At 33.5% G+C, this 25859-nt stretch overlaps 1 protein-coding gene across 33 annotated transcripts in view; it reads right to left on the reverse strand.

The window, feature by feature from the left end:
* PCM1 (pericentriolar material 1) overlaps nt 1-25859 on the reverse strand; it is an 82075-nt gene that overhangs the window by 51511 nt on the left and 4705 nt on the right. For 11 of the 33 annotated variants that reach the window (XM_032329373.1, XM_032329378.1, XM_032329368.1 and 8 more), the window contains 15 exons: nt 21313-21430; nt 19592-19837; nt 18306-18575; nt 17450-17620; nt 17148-17264; nt 15534-15722; nt 10778-10955; nt 10529-10618; nt 8109-8218; nt 6327-6543; nt 3775-3976; nt 2639-2812; nt 1960-2117; nt 1608-1846; nt 128-282 (listed from right to left, as the gene is read on the reverse strand). In XM_032329373.1, the coding sequence (XP_032185264.1) occupies nt 128-282; nt 1608-1846; nt 1960-2117; nt 2639-2812; nt 3775-3976; nt 6327-6543; nt 8109-8218; nt 10529-10618; nt 10778-10955; nt 15534-15722; nt 17148-17264; nt 17450-17620; nt 18306-18575; nt 19592-19837; nt 21313-21408 (2612 nt within the window). In that variant the 5' untranslated portion in view covers nt 21409-21430. The remainder of the gene's footprint in view (nt 1-127; nt 283-1607; nt 1847-1959; nt 2118-2638; nt 2813-3774; nt 3977-6326; nt 6544-8108; nt 8219-10528; nt 10619-10777; nt 10956-15533; nt 15723-17147; nt 17265-17449; nt 17621-18305; nt 18576-19591; nt 19838-21312; nt 21431-25859) is intronic. The other 22 variants (XM_032329388.1, XM_032329385.1, XM_032329393.1 and 19 more) reach the window with 9 other exon arrangements.

A 25859-nucleotide genomic window follows, 5' to 3' on the forward strand; every position in this document is an offset into this window, starting at 1 on the left:
TTTACAGATTCCAATAAATCTGATGATAGCATTAAGCATGACCTAATAGAGAACCTAGTCAAATTAAGTACCTTCTCTATAATAAGCACTAAATTTTTATTTAATGAAGTCCATGAGTTTAACATACCGTGCCTTCTCATTTATTCCGGCATCTTTCTGTGTTTTATTGGCATTTCCTCTAGTGTTATTTGCATTTTGTTTATTGTCTTCTTCTGCTGGGTAGAAATCATCCAAATTTGAAGTATTGGTAGAGATAACGCCATGATCTGCTGCATCATCATCCTAAAAAGCATCATTAAATTAAAATAATCTTGAAATCTAAAGACATTATCCAATTCATACCTTAAATACCACTGTTCAATAAAATTTACACAACATAAAAATTAAAGTAGTACATTAAGTACATGATGATTTTTAGAGAATACTGAAGTTCAACCTCCTACCAATGACATAAAACGAAGTACTAAAACAACAAAAAAGTTCATTTATAATCTGAGCTGCCAATTACCCACTAATGGCTAACATTAAGTTGCCTTTTCTTATCTTGACCAGACACTGAGCTATCAAAGAAAAGCTTCCTAGAGAATACAAAAAAGATTAAAAACATACCATCAGATATGGGAACCCTTGATACTAGATAATTTTACTTAGAATTTAACCTTTTAAAAATATTTTATTTATTTGAAAGAGAGAGAGAGAAAGGAAACACTTGAGTGGGGGAACAGCGGAGGGAGAGGGAGAGAATCTCAGGCAGACACTGCACTGAGCAGAGCCTGACACAGAGCTTGATCTCACAACCCTGAGATCACAACCTGAGCTGAAACCAAGTCAGATGCTTAACCAACTGAGCCACCCAGGTGTCCCTTAAACTGTAACTTTTATTTTAATGATTTCAAATAATCGATGTCCACTCCACTGTCACTTGCTTACGATTTTCTATTCTCTCACTTTGGTCTTTAGTTTGCCAAACTAGTGCCAATGGCTCATAATACAAAAACAAATGAGAGTATCTTACGTCTGTAATGACTACTGGAAAAACAACTAAGTTCTTAGCTTCCTAAAGGTAGGTCCACACCTTCTGTTAAAAATCAATACACTTACTAAGATGGGAGGAGGGAAGGCTGCTGGGATGAACTACTGCATTTAAAAAAAAAAAACATTTAACTCTACATAACTTTATATTTACTTATGCTTTCTCTGAGAACCTCAAATGAAATTTTAACTTTTGGCAATATCATTCTAATAAAACGTTAAACTCAATTACAAAACTGGGTAGGCAATTTTAAGTTGGTAGATGGGCATTATTTGGTATTCTTATTCATCTAAAAACTGGCCTAATTCATTCCTATAAAGGATAAGAAGATAGAAAAGAAACTGAGTTGGGATTCAAGAATAGAAAAGCTGCATTATGAAGCCTTTTCACATAATAAAAAGTGGAAAAATTAAAGTACAAGAGAAAAATGCAAAACAAATCTGCCTAATGTTTCAGAAGGCAGTGAGAAGGTACCTGAACAACTGAATACCAACTCTAACACTAAAAGAAAGTAAGTGACTCAAGAATTACTGTTTTAACAGTCTTTTGAAAAAAAAAATCAAGCAATATTTACCTGTACCATAGCAACAAGATCTTGTAACTGTCTCAGTTTCTGTTTTGCAGCCATAAGTCTATTGATCTTCTGTTCAAATTCAGCATCTTCTGGAGCTTCATCAACCAGACTGCTCCTGTGACTAGTTAATGAAGCCCCACTGACTCCCTCATCTTCTGCTTCATCCTCTTCTTCCTCATCATCCTCACCTTGTGCACCATGAATCCCCTGTTCTCCTTCTCTATTATAGTGACAATCTGCTAAAAGCATGTATGAAATCAGTAATTTAATAAACTTAAGAAGAATACTAATGAAAGAAAATCCATTTCAAAAAAACAATATGGCAAAATTATCCATCAACAGTCAATCATACCTAAAGATGGAGGCATGTTCAGAGCCCTTATGTTGGCAGCAGATCTGTTGTTAATTTCACAATTAGAATTAACTGATCTCCCCTCTCTGTTATTAGAAACACACTGTGCATTAGAATTACTATTTACTTCATTCCAGGTTGCAGCTACTTGTGGATTTCTAAAAGAAAGAAAACAGCCTGAAGTTATATAAAGTAAAAAAAGAAAAAAAAAAAAAACCTAAGAATTAAAAATAAAATCAAAGTTTTTAGAGCTGCTGATAAAATAATTTCAAACAATGAACATCACCAGCTGTTTCTCTATTTAAATTCCTACTGTGAATAATTGACTCTTGCTTTTCAAAAACTTCTGCTATTTAGAAATTTAAGAAAAACATCCAAAAAAATCCAAGTTATATCTAAAAACAAAGAGGCAGGAAAATGTTGTTAGATACTTATGATTTACTTGCATTTTATCTAACAAAGAGCAAATTTACTAAACTACTGCACTCAGTGCTTCTCCGTTTGTTTTTCTTTACAGACCAACTGACATTTACACTGGCCAAAATAGTAGACTTAAGAAGACTTACAGGAGAAAAGCTTAAATAAAAAGCACGCAGCATTCTATTGAAGTTTTCCTGTTCCATAATAGAAGCATTCAATTAGAAGGAACATGTTAGAAAAACAAACTTCAAATTCTTACCGAATGTTAGTAACAGGTTCAGAGTTTTCATGTTCAGAATCATAATCTGACTCTTCAGTTTCTTCATCTTTTGTGTTTTCATTGACAGCATCTGTCATCATATCTGATGTTTGTTCATAATAATGGACTAATTCTCTTAGTTCATTCAATCTCTTTCGAACTTCATTTAACTTCCTGATAAACAACAAAGATGTATATATCATACTCATTTCAGCAAAATAAAGGATTCAGTATTTCCAAATAAAAGCAGACAGCAAAGACAAAATTCAGACGTAGTGCAATATCCAGGGGGTGTGACTATAAAGCAATGAATTCAATTTCAAGAATAGCTTACTCAATATCTCATCACCAATTTTCTTGTATCCTTCCTACTACAGACAAAAAGTATTAAAAAAAAAAAGTTTCATGTGTTCATTTGAAGCCAACTTGGTGTCTTAATAGTGAAGTACTAAATATTCAACTTAAATACTACCTCTCAGGCATATCAGTGATGCAGACATTATTAGGCATTTACAGAACGTTCCTGATCTTAACACACAGAGATCTATAAAGTGTATAATACATTTACCCAAAACATTAAGTTTTTTTGTTTTCTATTAAGTGCCAGAAATTATGCCAATGTTTCTAAATCTGTAAAATACCTTTATGAACAGGTATATCATTATCCCTATCTTGCAGATGAAGAAACAAAGGTAAAGTGAGAATAAGTTATTTGTCCATGGTCACACAGCCTTGTGAGATACAGTTTCCAGGTTTTGTGACTCTAGGGCCTGGGCTCTGAATTTAGAATCATTTGAATATAAAAATCTTCTAATGCAATCCCAGCTATTTCTAATCCTTTAGCTGGAAAATGAGAATGCATTAGCTTACAAAAGTTACCTATATTATAATGTCACATTTCTCCTGGACAACTCAAAGAAGGCAGATATAACACACATATACTTCTTCTACACATACACTTCTAATACACATATTCTTAGAAGAATACGGTATGATATGTTACATGATATGATAAAGATATTTATATTACGTAAATTCAGTTTTTCCAGAATTTTCAACAAAGGAAAAAAAAACCATAATTTATCCCCATTATTCAATTCTATTCTATGTAAGCAATGTTTGTAAAAATATTTTACTGGAGTTTTTCAGTTGGATTCAGATGTCCTTCATTTTCACTCTCATTCTGAGAAACTAGAGAAGCAGCAGGATAAGGAACAGATGACGTGAAGCTATTGGATTCTCCATTGACAACTGGTGCTAAGCCTAAAGGCGCAGAGGGAGCTGAAGGTGTACTTCTCTGATCCACAGTTCTTTGTGGAGAGGATGAAGAAGGCACAACTACAAAACAAAACAAAGACCAGCTACTATAAATAAACAAGTATGGCCTCAAACAACACTTACTCAGTTTGCTTACATAAAAATAAAAAGTAAAAATCAGTAACATCTTAAATTCTGCAGCTTTAAATTTCAGAAACTTAAGTATCCAATAGCCAGGCTGCTTATTCAACAAACAGACTTAAAACAGAAAGACAAAAATAAGGAAAAACAAGGCTGAAATTGACAAGAACTATTAAATTCTATCTTAAAGAGTAACCAGTATACTTCCCTGATAAACCCAATTCTAGGTTAAGTTAAACAGGGCAAAATGTGGGGCACCTGGGTGGCTCAGTTGGTTAAGTTGCTAACTTTGCTAACTCATGTCATGATCCCAGGATCCTGTCATCAAGCCCCACACCGGTTTCCCTGCTCACTGGGGAGTCTGCTTCTCCCTCTCCCCCTGTCGGCTGCTCTTCCTGCTTGTGCTCTGTCAAATAAATAAATAAAATCTTTAAAAAACAAAAACAAAACAAAACAAAAAACTCAGGGCGAATGTGTATGATGTTCAATACACCATCAACAATGCTTTACAACTGTAGGGGATTAAGCCCCAAAGAGTGTTTCAAATCCACAGCTCAGAGTAATTTTATCTTGTCTCCCAGATGGAATTTTCCTTGTTCCAAAAGATATAAAACAAACTTAAAGTGACTGCAGTACATTCATACCATGAAATAAAACTCAACAATAAAATTTTCTAATTAGATGATGGCTTATCTTCTATAGTCTTAAATTGTATGTTAACTACTTTTCTGTCCACATGGATCAGACAAAAATACCTTATGCCTTCAAGGGCAATGAATAAAGATTAAGAATCTTTGCTCTTCTCCATTTCCATCACTTTAAAACTACAGTCATTTATCTCTTTCTCACAGGGACAACCATCATTATTTGTTGTTCACATTATCAATTGCTACAACTGGTTTCCAGCAGTCTCTTTGCTCTATTCCTTGACTGTTCTACCTTTTGGTGCTGCTTTCACACTATTTCCCAGTATGAAAAAAATCTTTTCTTAGAGTCATCAGTAGGCAGAGTGCTACTTTATCATGTATATAAAACTGACCATGGGTCAGTACCACTCTCGAATTTTAAGTTTTCCTTAGTTGTGTCATCTGTGTAAAATAAGCATGATGGGGGGAGCATCTGGGTGGCTCAATTGGTTAAGCATTTGCCTTCAGCTCAGGTCATGACACCAGGGTCCTGGGATCGAGCCCCGCACTGGGCTCCCTGTTCAGTGGGTAGCCTGCTTCTCCTTCTTCCTCTTCCCACTGCTTGTGCTCTCACTCACTTTCTAATAAGTAAATAAAATCTTAAAAAAAAAAAATTAGCATTGGGACTAGATTACACTCTAGAGACTAACAGAGGTCTTGGGAAAAGAAAGGAGAATGTTTCAGTAGGAAATATTAAGGTTTATTGGGGGGACAGCAGAGAAAAAGAGATGGGTAAAGAATAAGGAACAGGAAAAAAAAAAAAAAAAAAAAAAAGAATAAGGAACAGGGACTCCAGAGATGTTTTTTCTATCCCTTGTCTTCTCTTTAGTAAGACAACAGCTGGGATGTTGAAAAATTATGACCAGCTGGGGCTGACCTTACTGATCAGTTTTCCATCTAGAGCTCCTACTACAAGAGGCAAGGACCAGGCTTGAGAAGGTGTGAAGACAGCAAATGAGGACCAGTAACTGGATCTCAATCAGACAGAAGCAATAAAACATCTGTGCTGCAGAAAAGGTGGTTCCTAAAGTGTAACTAGTACGACTATGCTTTTCCTACTCCTCCTAAAATGACAATTCATTTCAAAAAAGTTATAAACTTTTCAGTTTATATAGTCTACAAGTTATAAACGGTACAAGTTATAAATTTTTTGCACTAAGCCATATGTACTATATGCCTTTCATGTCTTATTTTAAATAAATACTTTCTAAATCTGTTTGATAGTTTTTCTTAAATCAAAGTATAAATTTGGATTAGTTTTCTTTTTAAGGGAAAATCTGAATATGCTAAAAGAAAATCCAGTAATGTGTGTTGAAGTACCTAATAGTTTACCTTATCTTTTTCTTTCCCCTGAATTAAAATCCAACCAATTTTTCGAGTCTTAAGTTTATTCTTTCCCTTTACTGAATTACAGATCTCCGATCTATTTGGTTATCAACATATATTGCCTTGTAAGTCCTATTTCCCCTGAAATATTATAATTTACTTGAGGGACTATGAGTTCATTCATTCACCAGATATTTACTAAGTCAAATTAACTACTACATGCCAGCACATATACTCATGTGTCCCCTATCTAATACTGCTGAGCCAGCTTTACTTACACGATGAATTGTTCAGATGTTGATCTCGAAGTGTATGAAGTTCTCCAAGCAGTTTGTCCATTTTTTGTTTCTTTTCCTGTAATACTCTCATTTTGCTAAAAAGCTGTACTTTCTCATCAGGTAAGTGTTCTGAAACTGAAGGATTCCGGCTCTGAGAAACCTCCCTAGTTAATGAAAGACTTTCTGCTTGTCTTCTATTGTCTGGAACAGTTGGAGGCTTATTTAAAATAAAAAAAAGAAGACGACCAAGGCAATGAAAGATTTGATTCTCATTTTAAAAACACATAAATATTCCTTATAAAAAGCAATAAATATTTGCCTAGGTTGTGCTGGTGGGTAAGCATATGCCTTTCCAATTCCCATATTACCTATTTCCTGATGTGCCAATATAACATCTATATGGTTTTATGGACACACATTACTACACAGTGGTCTAGAATTCACTGGACTGAATTACTATCTGGCTCTAAATTAAGGGCTAAAAATGTCATACCTTATATAAACTTTGAAAAATACCATTATCTCTCTTGCCATCTTTTTAGAATCATCATCATTAACTTCTTAATCAGTTTTTCCTACCATTTCTTTCCTATGGTTCTCTATTCAAAAAATTTTTCAAAAATCCACTACAGCTTAGGAAATCATAAAATGAATAAACACCACTGAGCTTAAACCTTAACACCCCTCCACATTTGCATCAATTCTTTTTTTTTTTTTTTTAAGAAAAATATAACAATACAGATATAACTAAAGCTCTATACATACCAACCCCCAATCTCATTCCTCTCTCCAGAGATAAACACAATCTGGAACTAGGTGTCTACCATCACATATGTTTCCATTATTATTGTACCTACATAAGATACACATCCTTCATGAATTTTTAAACATCAACCAAGTGGTATCCTCCTTAAACTCATGCTTTTCATTTATTGTAACTCTGGCTCATTTACTCTAACTGACTATAAGATTTTACTCTATGCATGTATCATAGTTTATTAATCCATTTTCCTGTTTATGGACATTTAGATTGCTTCTAAATTTTTGCTACTGACCAAACCTGCCACAAAAATTCATATATCTCCCCTCATGAACATGTAAAGAATTTCTCTAAGATGGGACATTTGCTGGGTCACCACAAAAAAGTGCTAGATATTGCTAAGTTAATTCTACAACGTGGTAGACAATATTCATTCATTTTTACCTAGTCCGCAGACAGGAGACATTGACTCTTCATACTAATTTCCAGTGAAGAGGTTAGTATTGCACCCTTTCTTATTCAAGGCCCATAGATTGAAATTTTGCATTTAAATCATTACTTACAAAGGTTATAAAATTGTAACACTTATTTACTCTGAAATTAAACTTAAGAACTTTCTCAAAATTGTCAGTAAACTACTTAAGGACACAGATTCAAATATAACTTAAGCTTTAGAGTTTATGACCATAAAGAATCTTTGAGAGGAAAAAAGATCATACTATCTACTAGCAGACAAGGAGAAAGTTTCAATTATCACTGCATTCAACGCAGATTTTCCTCTAATTAAGTGTTTCTCCAAGAATAGTCCCCAGACTACCAGCAGCATAATCATACATGTATGACATATGTATCATACATACTTTGGGAGTGAGGGGATCCCAATGATCAGGAAACTACTCCCCCCCACCTTTTTTTTTTTTTAAACAAAATGCCAGGTGATATTTATGCTACAGTAAAGTTTGGGAACAACTGGCTTAGGTAATATGATTTTAAGCTTAACTACATTAAAATAATTAAATTACCTGAGAATCACGAAGCTGATTATGAAAACGCTGAATTAAATCATTCAATTCTTCATTTAGTTCAGAGGTGATACTAACTCCAGATAGGCTACCTGTAGTTTCTGTTACAACTGGAAAGAAAATTAATAACTATTCATTAAAGCAGACAAATCAATACACTTTTCAATTTCTGAGAAGCTAAAAATAAACTTGGGGGGTGTTAAAAAAATCTTACCTAACATAATTTAAAACTAGTTAATCCTCAGATTTACCTCCCAAACAAACGTTTTAATAGAAATGTCTAACCAACCTGAAAACAAAGGGACAGAAAACTCTAGTACAGTGATTCATCTTTTCTCTGTCCCATCATTTGAGGGGGGACACTGCGACACTCCAATTAAGAATAATGACTCAATGGAGCAGGGAGAGGACAGGCCCATCAGGCTGGATTGGGGCAGTGGCAGGCAAAGTGGTTAATCTGAAAAAGCACAGTGATACTGACAGGTCTCAATCCCTACCTTCCCCCAATAGAATCAATGCTCTAATACAGGGATTGGCAAATTGTTTATAAAGATTCAGAGAGTACATTAGTCAGGCTTTGTGGAAATAGTTTTTGTATCAACCACTCAACTCTGCCATTGCAGGAAAAAAGCAACCACAAATGATACATTAACAAACAGGCATAGATATGTTCCATAAAACTTTATTTTACGCCGTGGGCCAAATCCAACTGGCCACAGCTTGCCAGCCCTGTCAGTAGAACAAATTATTTACTAAAGTAGTTGCCTGTGATAAAAGCATACTACAAGACCATCGCTTTTATCTTCCTATGGCAGTATTCCTGAGGCAGTATTCCAAAGATAATTCTGACAACAGGTCACTGCTCTACTATCCAACCACCCCAATGCTTATCCTTTCCAGCTCTAAGAGTCACTAGCTATAAACTGCTTCTGTTTTAAGGAAAAATACTACCTTTTTCAAAGAGAAATTAGAATTTCAGGGCTAAACAGAATCCCAAGTAACAGCGCAAACCCCACTTTGAAAAGAAAGAAATTACAGTGCAGATTACCAACACATAATGCCAGCTCAGTAAAGTACAACTCTTTACCATGACTATTTTTTTGCCTCACTTACATACCAGAAGATTAAACATCAGCCTGGTTTTTCATCAGAAATCTCATAAATACAAGAGAAAATGCTTTAAAATTACTGACCTAAAATTCTTTTTAAAATCATATAAAAAATAAATTTAATCTTAAACCTTTGCTCATTCTACTCCTGGTGTCTGCCTTCATAGTATACTTTAAAGAAAAATAAGAAAGTTCATATTCAGGAAAAGAGCTCTGACCTGGAATTCAAGAAATCTGATTTTACTAATATATCATATAAGTATTGGCTAGTCACAAATTCTATGTTTGAGCTCCTTCCCTCCCACATGCGATTAAGAGAAAAAGCTCTGGTGACTAACCTACAATTTTGTGATAATCAAATGAGATGATGTAAACATTAAGTATCTGAAATATCATCACCACCACAGGCAAATCTCTGAAATCTAGAACTTGAAAAATACTTAAAATACTTAAGTCATTAGCCATTAACTAGTATGTCATTGTTTAAATATTTTGTTTTGTTCCAAATTATCGATTTCCTAAATATAAATGTAAAAGCTAATGAAAACTGGACTTTACAAGGGAAGAATGTGTTGAAATGTATCTAATTATTACTACATATATTATATATATAAAATATACAATTATATAATTATTACAAAAGAGTAAGTTACTTGCAGGTAACACAGTTCCATATGAAAACACAAAATTAAATTATGTATAACAGTGATCAGAGGGCTAAGCCATTTGGCTAGGTATGGACAGCAGCATAAATTCAGTAATAACAAGGTAACCTCAGTGAGGACCTAAAATAGCCCACAGGAAATAAATTATCATTAGACTAGGATAACAGTCTAGAAAATATACCTTAGTTTTTACTGAGTTTTACTAGGTAACAAGTTGTTTTCAGCTTAATGAGAAATTAAACAAGTTTTGACCCGGTTTGAAGATGTTGAAACAAGCTATAAAATTAGACTCCATACTAAAGAATTCAGTATAATTTCCACTTAAATAATACATGGCTAAGAAGGAAGAAGGAAAAATGAAAAAAACGTTTCTTAGTCTCAGGAAGACTATATACAGAATATAAATACAGTTCAAAGGAACTAACATGTACAACTGGGCACCTAATTGAAATAAAAGAGCTACTACCAACATGAGAAGCTAAAGGAGCTCTACAAATTCATGTATTTTCTCCCTTAAGGTTTTGACCTTTCCTTGGTAGCAAGAAAAGTATGGCAATCCCAGGTAAATAAAAGTGGGGGGAAAAAAACCATGAAGAGCCCTATCAGTGTGAGGTACAAAAACAGAACTATAGCCTGTTCCTTTTACCTCTTAAGGGTACTCTCTGATGAAAAGGAGAGCGAGATGGCTGTCTGCCCGGTACAGAATGTTGGCCAGAAGTTGTCCCTGCAACCTTTTCTGCATAACCAGAGAAAAGCACAGGACAGGGTAAGCCTCATATGTAGGTTTCTAAACTAGTCAACAATCAAGATCTGATCATATAATAACCAGTATCCACCTTGCAATACCACTACCAATTGAGCCTTACTTATAACAACATGCTACACTGCCGCATACCAGAATCATCCATCACAGCAATAGCTTGCTCTGCTTTGTGCTGCAGAGCAAGAAGCGCAGCCTGTCGTCCCTGCAGAGCTCTCAGCTGTTCCTGCTGTTGTAACATCCTTTTTAATAAGTCATGCTGTTTCTTCAAATTTTCTATCTCTTCCATAGGCTCCTGCGGAGGATCTCTGGCCTGGAAAATAAAACCAACAATACTTATATATGATTATTAAAATTCATGTTCCTGTTTCAACTACCAATGGCACAGTACAGACACAGATGATAAATTAGTATTAAAAACACAATGGTAAGTAGTTTCAGTAGACTTGAAGAAAAAAAGAGTAAGAATAAAATGACGAAACAGAGATACAGAGATAGCCTACCATGTTGAGTTAGGTAGTTAGGTAATTCACAGTAAAAGATCATAACCAATGGCTTAGCCTGAAGAGGCATTAAGAAAAAAAAAAAAAAAAAGCATACAAAACAGGACAAAAGGTCAAAAAGAGCTACACACACAAACGAAGGATCCAGACCTTATCGAAAAGGAAGAACAGAGTACCAGGTTAATATCCTAAATAATACCAGGTTAATATCCTAAAAATATCCTTGAAGATCAGACTAAAAAACATTCTGCCCCACTTCTAGAAGGGATGTTAAAAAACACTAATAAAACAAAAACAAACCCACTATTTTCTAACCAAGGACAAAAATTATAGAAACACTTTTATTTAATAATTTGATGTAAACAGCTTTCATTTACTTACATCTCATTTCATAAACATAAAATAAAGGAGAAAACTTTATATTTTGTATCGAAGATAGCAATATTATGTTTTCTTTTAAATTATGCTTATTTAGCTATATCTGAGAAATTAAATACTCTGAATTCCCTCCAAAAGCTATCATTTTACCTAGAAGTAGAGGAACTAGATTAAATAGATGTGACTTTAAAAAATTATAAGATGTTAAGTATTAACCTTAAAACCAGTGAAATTTAACCCAACAAGAAAAAAATAAAAATCAAGCAAAGAAACTAATTTAAATATAACCTGGAAAAAATAAAGTATAAGCCAAATTACATAAGAAATGTATATATACCATACTGGAATTTTTCATCAATAATTTACCTTTTTAAAAACCTCCTATTTTGGAAGTCTAAAGATTTTACCGAATATTTCACAGAATATTCCTATTAACTTAGAAACATTTAGTCAATTTTAAACTTGCATTGCTACCAAATTTTGGTTGGGGTTATGCATATTTTAAGTGAATAATCTCAACTGCCAAAGTTATTAAGGACAATAAAGAAGTTCAATAATTTCATTTCAAGGTAAAAATGCACTGATCTACTTTATGTATGTACATGTGATTCCTGGAGAAATTATGGAAACACAGATGGCTCCAGAGATTCCTTCCTGGGTGAATCCTTTCTCGATACTCTGCAAAAATCCCTTCTCTTTACCTTCCCAAGTGAGTAAGTATACAGCTCTAAATTAAATACTGGAAGAAAGTAAGGTCAAATAAAGAAGTACAAAGACTGTGGTAGGAATATCTGATGTACAAATCAGAGAAACTCAGTCAGTGCTGCCTCTATCCTGTACTGACTGACTAGATTTCATGAACATGGAAGAGAAGCAACTATCTTGGTCAAATCAGTACTTACTAAAGATTTTCTGTTGTCTCAAAATTCCAAAAAACTAAAGCCTTTTTCAAATTAACTAGTGTACTCAGTTTTCTCCTCACCTATACAAATGGAGTTAAGTTGCTAACACTAACATTCATTCATTCTGTCAGAATTCATCTTCTTAGTTCTGGCTTATTTCTATTTATAATCCTCCCATCTCTCACAAATATGTAGTTCAACCTTCAATGAAACCTTAAAGATCTCTAATTTTAAATAGTTGACTGACTAACATTCTGGGTTTTTACCCTTTAAGAAGCAAACTTTTAAAAAGAACTTTAATCCTTGTTAGTCACATTTTCTTTTAGATTGTATTTACTTATTTGAAAGGGAGAGAAAGACAGCAATGGGGGGAAGGGGGACGGGGCACAGGGAGAGGGAGAAGTAGGCTCCCTGCTAAGCGGGGCAGGGGGACGGGCACACAGCAGGAGCCTTGATCCCAGGATCATGACCTGAGCAGAAGGCAGGAAGGCAGAGGCTTTACCAAATGAGCCACCCAGGTGCCAGTTGTTACACATTTATTTGCAAAATTCTGATACTCAAATTATAAAGAATTCTGAACTATTTATTAAAGGAAACACAATTACCTCCAGACTTTTCACTAATCCAAAAATGAATTCCCAATAATTTTGAAATTAGGAGAGTTTATTACTTCTTAATAACTTTTGCATCCATATAATTAACATTTCAAACTAATACTCAGAAAATCTGAGCTGAGGGAGGCAAGAAGGGATTACAAATATAAAGAAAGGGAAAATGAGAAACTGGAAATAAAAATACCAAGGGATTAGAACATGTCAAGTGGACAGTGCACAGAACAGGAATCCAAAAAGGAAGTGAAGAATATATTCATCTTTCAAACACTATTTTCACTTAAACTTTTTGAGTCACCTCCAATAAGCACATTTTTAGTTTACAGATAAAAAACTTAACTTAGACATGAACTCCAAAGCTACATACAATTTCAGAATTGAAATTTCAATTTCAGAAAACTCTGTCTTCCTTTTCTGTAGTCAAATGAGATTCCTCCAATAATTTTTCATGGATCCAAATTTATTTTTTTGGCTGAAAAGTACTTCAGATTATATATACTCCGTTTTTTTCATGTGAAAAGTGAGAGTAAGCCCAGCGAAGATACAGCTGTGATTTATCCAATATCACAGGGGAAGTCAGGTTCCTAAGTTCTAGGTTGGGTGTTTTCCACACCATACTGCCTGCCTCAAAATTACGTGCTCAGGTAGTATTAAATACAAAAGTCTGAGATATCATGTCTGAGAAACATAGGCTGGTTTGGGAGACAAACTTAGCCCACAGGAAATAACTAGAAATGATGGAAATAATATCAAAAAAAAAAAGAGTAGATAATATTTTTAAAAGCTTAAAAAAGTCTCTAAAAGCTGTTCGTGAATGTGCAGGAAAGAGGAGTACGGGAAAATAACGAGTGCCCGGGTACTTGCGGAAGGCTTCTTTTTAAAAAGTATGCAAAGTGTCATCATGTCTATGAAATATTCCAGAAAATGGACTCTGTCCTTGTAAGCAGCTGCAGAGTATCAACCATTTCCTATCAAGCTACAACTCAGAAGGTTGTTTTAAGCTCTAAATCAGAACTTTTTTCCTACGGCCCTAAAAGAGTATGACGTCTTGAAAAGATGGTACGTAGGGAATGAAGACGAGGTAGGGAGAATACAATTCTGCAGAGCAGAGGAAAAATAAAGTCAGTTGGTGAGAATGAGGAGTTTTTTCTAATAAAATAATATTATGAATAGAGTACTGACAAAACTACTACCCTAGGATGGCCCTAAGAATCAAAAGATTAAAGAGAATCAATTGGAATGAACTCCAAGAATGAAGTTCAATAGACAGTAATATTCACACATACAGCTATTTTTTAAGGAAACTGAAAAACAGAAAAATGGTTTTTAAAAGTAAATATATCAGCTTCAGAAAAAAAAGAAACACTGACAGATTTTCCTGTTTGTCACTGTTCAGAAAACAGTAAGTTCCAAAGGATATTTATTGAGTCTCACACATTCTCTTCTCTAATGTTACTAGTTTTAAAAATAATCAGCTACTCAATTTACTCTTCTGTTGTACTGGGCACCTTTTGCTTAATATTTCATAGTAAGATCATCTTAGCTGATTTCAAACTGTATCCTTAAATTCTTGTGGGAGCCAGGAAAAACAAAACAAAGCAAAACAAAAACAAAACCTGCCAAAATATTTAGAGGTTTTGTCATTTTTAAGCAGCCAAAAAAAAAAAAAAAAGAGCATAACAAAATAAAGACCACCCCTAGTTAGTATAAGCTACTAATAAAACATAAGAAATTAGTCTAATCTCTACTTATTAAAATGGGATTTTTTTTCTTGCCAATAGGAATGGGTACTTTCTTACAAACGCTTTTACTGAAACTTATTTTAAGTGTAACCACACAAAGAGCTGTCTTTAAACCTTTCCTGAGTGCCTTTATGGAAATCATGAAAAATTTAGAGCAAACAGTGGAGGAAAAAAAACCAGGAGAAACATTACCAACAAGTCAACTTTCTTGCTTTAGTATTTTTCTTTAAAAAAAAAAAGAAAAATGGAAGGGGTTTTCAAAAAAAGAAAATATAAACCACAAGAGAGAAAAAAGGGGAAAAAAGCACTATAAAAATACATCATTCTTAGAAAGGAAAGCTAACAGCTTATTCCATTTTCTTTCTCTTTAATGAATGACTGCAAGAATTAAGACAAAACTCAAAAGCACCATGTTCATCCATGAATACAAATATCAGGGAAAAAAAGGCAACTAATGGTTAAGGTTTAAGAATGTTCTGAGTTCTCAACAGCAAAAAAGAAAATGAATTAAGTTCTTTGTTAATACAAATTAAATACAGCTGCCACATATAATCCATAGGAAAGTATAAGAAAGCAGAGAAGAATAAAAACACTAAAGAATAGTATTTTACTAAGGCAAATTACAGTATAATTAGCCATGTTAATAGCTTACATATTTAAGAATAATAGCAACAGAAAGGCAAATAAGGAAGAGGAAATGTGAACAAAAGAGGTGCTCATTTAGCGACTTCCCAAAATAATATTGTGAAATATACCTTTGAGGGAAATCCACGTTTTCGGCTATATTTCCTATTAGGCCTCAGTTCCCTGTCATTCTGAGGAGGTCTGTCACCTTTCCCTTTTGGACTTGTGGTAACGTCAATGTCTGAAACCTGTTCTTGTGAAGCTGAATTCCCTAGTTTGTCCTCAATGCACGGCCGAATTCTCAGACTAAAAGATGCCTCCTTTATTAAATAGTGTAGCATATTAATTTCTTAATACAAACTCCTGTTCAATATACAAGCCAGCCTTGTGAATAAATACAAAAAATTTACCAGTCCACCTCTTTAAAAATCAATCCACCCTCCCCCAAGTGGCAATAAACTTAAAAGACTTTTAAATTTCTGTAGACTAGACTAACGCTTACTATAATCAAGTATCATATCATATCCTAGGCAATTGCCGAATTATACAACTGGAGCACATTTTAACATTTATTCTGCTGTTATTATCAACTTTCATTATATCATTTTATGTTATGAAAAAAATTCTCATCACAATGAACACTATATATGCTAGTATACGAATCAAAATCATCAACTATACCATTTCCCACCCCTCCCCAACAGAATTCCTTTACTCACATTCCCCAATTCCTCCATTTCTGCTGGAATGAAATGTGAGGAAAAAAATTATTCCCGGCACCACTGTAAACAGAAAAACAATTTCCCCACAACAGAATCTATTTTCAACAGTTGTTTGGATCACACCCTGCGAATATCTATCTCCTGGTGAAAATAATGTAGGAAAAAAATTCAAATTTCCTCTTCAAATTAGGAAGGGCAGGGAAGAGAAAGAGGCAAGTAAGAAACTATGCAGGTCAACATGGAATGGAAACAAACCCTCAAATTTCTCATGCTGAATGGTATTTCGGAACATTTCTCAGAAACAAAAGATGGACATACATGGTTATCATTTCATAAGAAAAGCTTTACTGATAACAAGTTTTCAAGTTTACTAATGCATGGCTATAGATGTACCTGCTAAAATAAAAATGCTTAAAAGCACAGTAGTTCTGAAGCACACTACCTTCTATGAGTTTATTTTACAAAGTTTTCCTCAAAAGTTCTGTGAATTCCTGATTTTTCTTCCAAAAGACAGTATTTTGATAAATTTCATCCCAATTTCATCTTGATGTTTTCAGTCATCTGGTTTTGCTACAGTTCAAAGCTAGCCCAAGGTATTAAAAAGTCCTAGCAGCCTTCAAATGAGTCCTCAATAGCAAAAGAACCTGAAGATTTTTCCAAGACACAATACACTTAGTAATGATATTTTGTACTCCTAGCTTTTATACTCATGATGAATTTTAACTTTCCCAATGCTTCGTAAAATGAGTAAAGCTGTGCTTAATGAACCCAACAGAAAAACTGTGTTTCTGCAAGCAGATCACAAATCGTATTTTTAAATCAACCATGTAAGTGTTTGCTAGTAAGTAAAACTTTTGTACTCCCATGTTTTGAAATAATATATACAGCATTAACAATTTGAGGGTTTCTTCCCTGAAACATACTTTTCATTAAGGAATGCCTATAAAAAATATCATCTTGAAAAATGGGGGGAAAGTTTAAATCTTCATTTCTAGCACTTTTAATTACCAAAAAGCCGCTTACCGTGGTATCTGAAGCCTCAGACTGCACATCTATGTTTAGCGATGTGCTCTCAGCTACAGAACCAGATCCCACAGCTGAATCTATAGTCCGAACATCCTCCTCCTCATTTTCTCTAGCCTGAAATATTTTAGTGGTATAAATCATACAACTATAAAAAAGGGCAATAAAATGTTATAATGGATGGCACGATTTTTTGAAAATATATTAACTCCTCTGGGGTGGAATCAGATTGTCATCAGTATATGCACACTAATATACCACAAAAATAAATCAACACATTACTGAAAAGGTCCAAAACTTACAAGGATTTTTTGGAGAAATTTCATATATGACTTTTCTTGCTCTTTAAGGTGATCTATTAGATGAGTAAGGCGCTCAACATTAGCAGATCTTTCATTTTTCTCTACAAGATCTTCCCGCATGGAACTAGCTTTAGTAATATAATCACGAATCTGAACAAGCCTGCTTACAATCTGCATTAAAAAATTTGGGAAAAAAAAGCATGAAAATAAACCATATGTAAAACTGAGAATAATGCATTCCATAGCAACACTTATACATATTTTTTATTTCAAATATAGTAACTAAAGATATGTCTACGTTTATCATTTGAATTCATACATGCAAAAGATCTGAATCAAATTTATAATTTAACCAAAACATAAATGGCAATACTAACAGCCCCAATTACTATGAATATAAGAATTTCAAAACTAGTTTTAATTTACATTACCCGAAACATTTTACTTACAGAACTGCATGCCTTTAAACTACTATTTATGCAAATTTTTTCTAATGTTTATATATTACTTCCTTCTAAGTAAAAGTATTAGACTTTTTAAAGTACTTCTCAAAAGAATTATAGAACCATTTAAAAAAATTATTACAATCTACTAATCACATTTCAAACTCCTCTTGACTAAAAAATTAGCATACAGCCTTTGGCAGGTAAACAGAAGCCTTAATTTACAATATGCCATTTATACAATCATTTTGGATAAGAAGAAATTTATACTATTGAATGAACCTGAGATTAATGAGGTAAGTCTAGAAGTACTTAGCTAAAATTCCTTATACATAACCCAATAAAACTTTCTTAATCTTAATATTTCTGTTTTGAAGCTCCTAAAAGCAAAGAACAAAACAAACATTTTTCACCTGGCTGCTTTCCATAGCAGGCTCTCCTCTTCCATCTTCTTCAGAGACTTGACAGTTTTGCAAAAGGTCATTACTTAAGGCAGAGGCGAACAACTCTTTACACTGTGCTGAACCAACCATTTCTCTCTTTGGAGGACTTATAGCAGCATCTTTGCTCTTGTTAGTATTAATCTGCATAGGCAAAAAGTTGAAGGGCTTTCGGTTTTCACTAAGCTGACGTTTGTTGTTAGCAGCTGTTGCTCTACCTTGAGAATCACTTCCAATGCTTCTCTACGTATGAAAAAGAAGCCAAATGCCACAAATATTAATTTTTCAATAATTAAAAAAAAATTCCAATGTTCTTAATCAGCTTTACCATCAGAAATTAAGTGAGAAAGTATACATAAATAGCTCTGTAAGATTTAAAAAAGATTCAAATCTACAAAAAAATCTTCTACTAAAATATCAAAATTTGATCAACTTGTCCTATTCCTCATTTTGTCTGACATAAATCAACTGATGAATATGAGCAAGATCAGTCTAAATGATGTACCAAGACGACAAACCCTATCTATAACTCACATTCCTAATCATACTTGCTCACCGAATATTGTATGGGCTTTGGATCCAATGAGTAGATCTTAATTAATATAAACATCAGCATTAAGATGTGTCCAGATGAAACATTGCCTGAAAAGTGCTCAGCTCAGTGTCGGATATATAGTAAATGTTCAGTAATTATAACTAGATGACTAAATGACATGTGATCACCACCACCACCGTATCAGACTTGAATATACTTTTATGCAAATCTGGTAAACTGTTTCTCTCTCTAAAGCACAGATGTGACAATAAAGCATCTGTTAAGAGTTCATTATCATTTCCATTTACTTTTAGTTCCAAATTTTATTTCAGTGATTATAATACCATCCACAGTTTTATTTTAAACTTGAGGTAATCCAGAACACCCCACACTTAGCCAATGATAAATATTCTAAACTGGATCTTCCCTTTTGCTTAATAGCAATCTTACTCAGTTACTAACATGTAAAATTTAGTTCCATGACGAAATGATTTATATCAGTCATAGAGTATTAGTAATAAAGCTACAAAAGACCTGACCTTAGCAAGTTTAGAAAGTTTTGCCCTCCAAAGAACATAATACCACCAATTAAAATTCTTTCCATATACACAGAAACAAAGAAAAAGGAAATAAAGAGCTTACTTTTCATTCTTAAAACAACTATTTAATCCATTCTAAGTATTTCCCATAGTTATAACTTGATTTTTTAAAATAATTCACAAACCTGATCTAAATCACTGAAGTTTATCCGCTGTTTAAGTTTCTCTAATTCTGCCTGCTCTGGAACAGACATCTGAGTCACATATCTACTATGTGGAAACGAATGTGGAGTCTTTGTTCTTCGCCTTCCAACTCCTGGTGAGGACTCCGGAGAAATATCATTAGTTACCCTTTTATCACTTTCGACACCAAGCTTTTTCTTATTCTTTTCTGATGGTTTATTTGCTTTCTTCTGTTGGCCACCCCAATCCTTTAAAAAAGTGAGGGCAAAAGTTAATCTGGCCTCTATCGAACTAGGGAAGTAATTTGATATGCTTAAAAATTTTTAGTGAGTCTTAAAGTTAAAAATTACAAAACATTTTTTGCATAAACATACAGCCTTAAAGACAATTATTTACTTCTAGTAATGTGTCCCCCCCACCATTACATCTAGTCTACATTTCATAGAGAGTCCTTCAGAAAATAGATTAATTTCCTCTCACAGATCTTTAACAAACATAAATGCCAAAGTCCAACCTAGAGTCAGTCTGAATATTTTCAAGAGCATTTTAGAAATTGGTTCCCTACTATTTATAAATTGGATAGTGAAATAAATTATAGATACCTTTACTGGCCTCCTTTAAAATCAATGTATGTAAGACAGATTCCAAATCAACCTGGATTCTAAGATAATTATTGTTATCTGAAGAAATGCTCACTGTGTGACCCTATGCAATTTACTTAACTTCCCACCCTCTCAGTTTCCTAATCTCTAAGATAGTGTCACCTTTAAAACATGATTAAAGATAACATTCATAAAGCATCTGGCACAGTGCCTACCATATAGTAAGCAATAAACAATTATTCTTACTTTTCACAGGCAATAATGTATTACATAGTAAGACCTGACACGAAATGACAAAAATGATTCATGTTTTAATGGGAGATCATTTTTATTTACTTAGTTATATCCACATAACCTAAGTCATTCAACAAAAGTCTATAAATTCCTACCTTATTCAAACTGGAAAAATCATTTAGTTTTACTATAGTAAAACCTTCTGGGATACTTCCTCATTTATAACACAACTCCCTTCTCTATAATCTGTCCCTCCACCCCAATCCTTGTATGGGTGTTCTTGCCAACCTGTTGTTCTACTTACCCTATCCCTTCCTGGCCACAGCTGATTGGAAAAGAGATGCATATCTAATCCAAACAGGGATAATCGTACTTTAAAATTTCAAATTGGAACTAAAAGATAACTAGTCAGTACATAATTGTAGTGATAACATAAAACTTTAGAATGAAGGGTCAGCCATAGTACACCACATGAACCAGAGAAGAGAGAAAGCTGGTCTGCGAAAAGAGTTGTGTTAAGCAAAGGCACGCAGAAGCAGAGAGTCAGGGCAGTGAAAAAGCAATTCTTGACAATCTTCTAGTTCCTTTTTCTAGTCCCTTCCTAAAACCCACCTATAATGTTTTGGTTTAACTTGTTTTCCATAAAACATCTTTATAAACTTATAATAACTCTTTTTGGGTTAAGTTAACTCAGGTTGATATCTGTTACCTGCAAACAAAAGCATCTTCAACTAACATAACAAACAGGCAGGGATTTAATGTCTTGGCCAGCAACAAAACCATGTGCTTACACAGAATCTCAATGAGTTTGATTTGGCTAAGTCAAGAGAAAGTTTCATTTTATCATTAGTAGTTAATGATACACCATCAATAGTAAGTTATCATACCATATTGTTGAGTCGGTCATCAACACCCTCAGTGCTCCAGTTTGGTAAATCCTGATCATTCATGCCTTCTTCAAAAGGACCTCCTCCTGTGGCCATCTTGGTTTTACCAATTAATTTTCTGCAAAACAAGTGAAAACTAACATTTTAACACATAAAAACAAACTCTTAATGATTTTTAAATCATTCCATGAAGCTTAGTGACATGAAAGAAATCTCAGAAAAGTTGATTTTATGAAATAAGAAGAGGTAGTGTCAACCACACATCATAGACAAACTGATTCAGCAGCCATACAGATATTAAATAAACATGAGTTAAGGAGCTGGAGTGACAGGAAAGGGAAGGAAAACTTCAAAATATCCACTATGTGTACTGGCCTACATGCTTTCAGGTCACTTTATTTAATTAGCTGAACACAGTCCTAAAAGGTAAAGGAGTGAAAGGAAAAAGTTATTAATGGCTAGAACCAAAACCACTCTTAGGAGAAAAAAACCAATATTCCCAAAGACCTGAGAATTTGTTTGGTGTCAAAGTTTCAAAGAGGATGGAACTTCTCTGGATGCAGAAACGTTTGGTTTTAACAGGAAGGTAGTGTTAAGCAAGGTAGAGAGAAGACAAGAGAAAGAGGCAGGCCTAGGTCAGTGAATGAGCAATAAAAGTCAAAAATACAGTGGCCTGAAACATTTAAGAAGAGTGATGCCTATTGCTTTACACTAAATTATATTGCTGCTACCTCAGAGTTGTCCCTAAATCTCGACTCGTCTACCAAAGTCGCAAATTCTCCCTACTACAATAAAAAACTTAGGATTTTTGTGAATATCCAGGGAAGTACTGAATTTCATACCCAGGTCAAAGAGATGAGTAAAGAAAGAGCAATGTTAAAAGCAGACATTCAGAAGCAGAGATGATCAGCAGAAAATGAGATTTCTACATAACCTTGTGGAGGACTCTCGCTTTCCACAGGGTATGGAACTACACAAGCTGGAGAAGGACAGAGTGAAAGAGATGGGCAGATAATTTTATCTAGAATTCAAAGGGCAGAGAAAGCCATTAGACAGGAGCGTTATAATAGGTTCCTGATTTTACAAATAACTCTAACACTCAAAGAAGTCAGATAATTTCTCCAAGGTCACTCAGCTAAAAATGGCAAAAAGGAATATATATCCAAGTTGCTTTGACTGTAAGATCCCAACTTATCCCATTCACTAGAGCAAAAAATTAAAAACATTATCATCCATGACAAAGTAATCTCACAGATGTTTTAATGCTAGAATATCTACTAGAATAATATATTAATAGATCACAAAGAGGTTAAATTTTATCACTTAAAGAAATGGTGATAAAATTCAACACTTAATTTGAAAAAAATCTTAGTGGCGCCTGGGTGACTAGCTCAGTTGGATATCAGCTTTCGGCTCAGGTTGCAATCCTGGAGTCCCAGGATCAAGCCCTGCATCAGGCCTCCTGCTGAGAGAGGGTCTGCTTCTCCCTCTGCCCCTCATCCCACTCATGTTCTCTCTCTCTCACTCTCTCGGTCTCTCTCACAAATGAGTAAAATCTTTGAAGAAAAAAAAAAAAAAGAAATCTTAAGAAGTACAAATACACTGATGATTCCTTACAGTTATATGTACTATTATACTATTTTTTTTTCAGTAAGCACGTATTACTTTAATAATTTTCTAAGGAGTTGAAAGAAGTATATACTTTAAACCAATAGCCAACAATATTAAAATAAGAAATGAAGGGACGCCTGGGTGGCTCAGTGGGTTAAGCCTCTGCCTTCGGCTCCGGTCATGATCCCAGGAGGTCATGATCCCAAGGTCCTGGGATTGAGTCCCACATGGGGCTCCTTGCTCAGCAGGGAGTCTGCTTCTCCTTCCGCCTCTGCCAGCCACTCTGTCTGCCTGTGCTCACTCTCTCTGACAAATACATAAATAAAATCTTTTAAAAAATAAAAAATAAGAAACGAAGGACATCCCTATTAAAATAAAGATCAAAATAAAAAGGTACATACCAGTTATTTAGCATTGTTTTTAAAGTCTACAAAATGGAAAAACATGAAACATAAATATTAACCCTAAGAAGACAAAAGGTGATATTCTTAAATTATGCATTAAAAAACATACAGAACTTCAAAATATCACCAATAACCACACAGAAAATATACTGGAGAGAAATGATGCCCTTGTAATTGTGACCAAAAAAAACCCATCTAGAAATAATGCAAATTTTGCCCTAAATTACGAAGCACCAGTAGACTATAAAACAATGTAAGAGAAAATTTACAAAGTAGAAAAACAATCTTCCCTCATGGAAAGACAAATTTTATAAGCACACCATTTTTTTCTAAATATACACTTAATGAATTCCCAGTGGAGTTCTTCTTAGAATCTGACAAAACAAGTCAGTACAAAAAATTTAAATATATGAAAAATAAAAGCAAAAGTAGCAACAGAGGTTGGGAGAGTAGAAAACTAGTCCCAAGACATATTCATTCATACTGAGTACCTATATGACTAAATTAGTATTAGCCAATTACCCCTTGCAAAATCCTAAAATACACCCAATTAGAAAAATATAATGAAGAAAATTAATCACAGCTAACAACTATTTTAACAACTATTTTACTATATTTTATAAACATCCTATCATTTAATCTTCATAAAAATAACATGATATAAGATGATAAAGGATTATTCACTTGATGGGAATATTTGCTACTAATTTTGAAAAAGATTATTTAGAAATTTAATAGCATTTCTCAACTAGAATCCTTCATCTCAAATACAGAACACAGAAAAATGACCTGAGTAATACTTTTTTCAATTCTCCCAAGGATGGTACATACCCAGTACCATTCCAGACACAGAAGAAGAATTTATTCACAGTAAACAATAGATGCCTTAGAGCTTAATTCTCTCCCAATTGAAAAAGGCCATCTTATACCATAACACCAAGATAGTAAGTAGATTAAAAATAGATTGAGAAGATTAAAAAAAAAAACAGACAGAAAATCAAGAAAACAGGATGGGCTCTAAAAATAAAGATCCTACAAATATGGAATGCAGAAATAAAAGAGAAAAAGTGTAACAGATTGTATTCACATAAAATAAAATCCCAAGTTTATAGAGAATAAATAGTAAATGACAAACCAGGGGGAAAATTTCAAAGAAATATGAAGCACACAGTGAATATCTTTATAAAGAATTAATGGGGATAAACAAGAAAAATAAAAACACTAAAAATAAAACAATAAAAGTCAGTATAAACAGGTAACTTAAAGTCAGTGAACATAAAATGATAAAAATATTAACAATAAAATTTAGCAGCAAATTAAAATGAGGGACTACTAAATTTGCTGTATTTCCTAATCCTGATGACAGCAAAAGGAAACTAGAACTCTCAGTCACTATCTTGAGAGCTAAACTTGCATAACCTTTCTACAAAGCATTTTTGCAATATTGTATCAAGAACTAAAACTGAATTTTGACCCAGTAATTCTACCTCTCCCGAGTGAATGTAAGAAAATAAACTTAAATAAGGGAGAGGGAACTATAATGCAGAAAATAGTTTATTATGCTAGAACTGTGATAAATTGTAAACTGAATGTTAAACCATAGGCTGGATGCTATTAGGAAACAGTACCCTTCAAAACATATATAATTATGAAGGCTGAACGATACTGCCTGTGTTTATAAAATCAGAGAGTATAAAAGAGGAAAAAAGCAATATGCAAAACTGCATACAGATTAGAAAAAACTAAAACTAAGAATATATACTAAAGTGTTGCATGAAAGCAACTGCTGGTTGTGCAGGTAGGAATGTGATCGTTTTCCCTGTCTTCTCATATATTTTCAGCAATACTTTGCACTGTTTTTTACACTAGAAATATATTTTAGAACTTACAAAATAACTAATACTCATATAGAAATATGTCCAATGAGCTGAAATGACATTTAGATGAATCATTTAGCACCTATTATTTCCTAGATGTACCAATATAATTTACAATGTTAAATAATGGGCACTCCAAAAACTACATATGCAGTAGAGGCAACACTATCTTCAAAAGTACTAGAAACTAACCATAAAACATAAATTAGCATGGAAACTTATTAAGGTATTCAAGTAAAAACTCTTACATACCGATTTTTTTCCTAAAATAGTGTATGCTATGATTTCTATTAGTAGAATAATAAAACTTACTTAGAGATAAATTAAAAATATATTTGGAGATATGACATTTTATATTTTATCTTTATATTATGATAAACTCCCCCTAAAATGAAGAGCTAATTCATTCCCCATAAAATGAAATAGGTTCTTCTAAGAACCTATTTATGGGCTATATGAATTCAAACACTATTAAGGTTAAGTTTTTAAAACAATTCAAAAACTAAATATTAAAATTAGTTTGGGAAAAATTGGCCAAATTTTTTAAAAATCTTTTTAAAGACCACTTACTATATAGTCTACTGAATTTACAAAAGAAACAACTTTGTCTATAGTTATATTGTGATGAGATAAACACCCATGAGGGTAGATTAAT

Source organism: Mustela erminea, chromosome 21, assembly GCF_009829155.1.
Source record: "Mustela erminea isolate mMusErm1 chromosome 21, mMusErm1.Pri, whole genome shotgun sequence".
In the NCBI taxonomy this organism is placed as follows: Eukaryota; Metazoa; Chordata; class Mammalia; order Carnivora; family Mustelidae; genus Mustela; species Mustela erminea.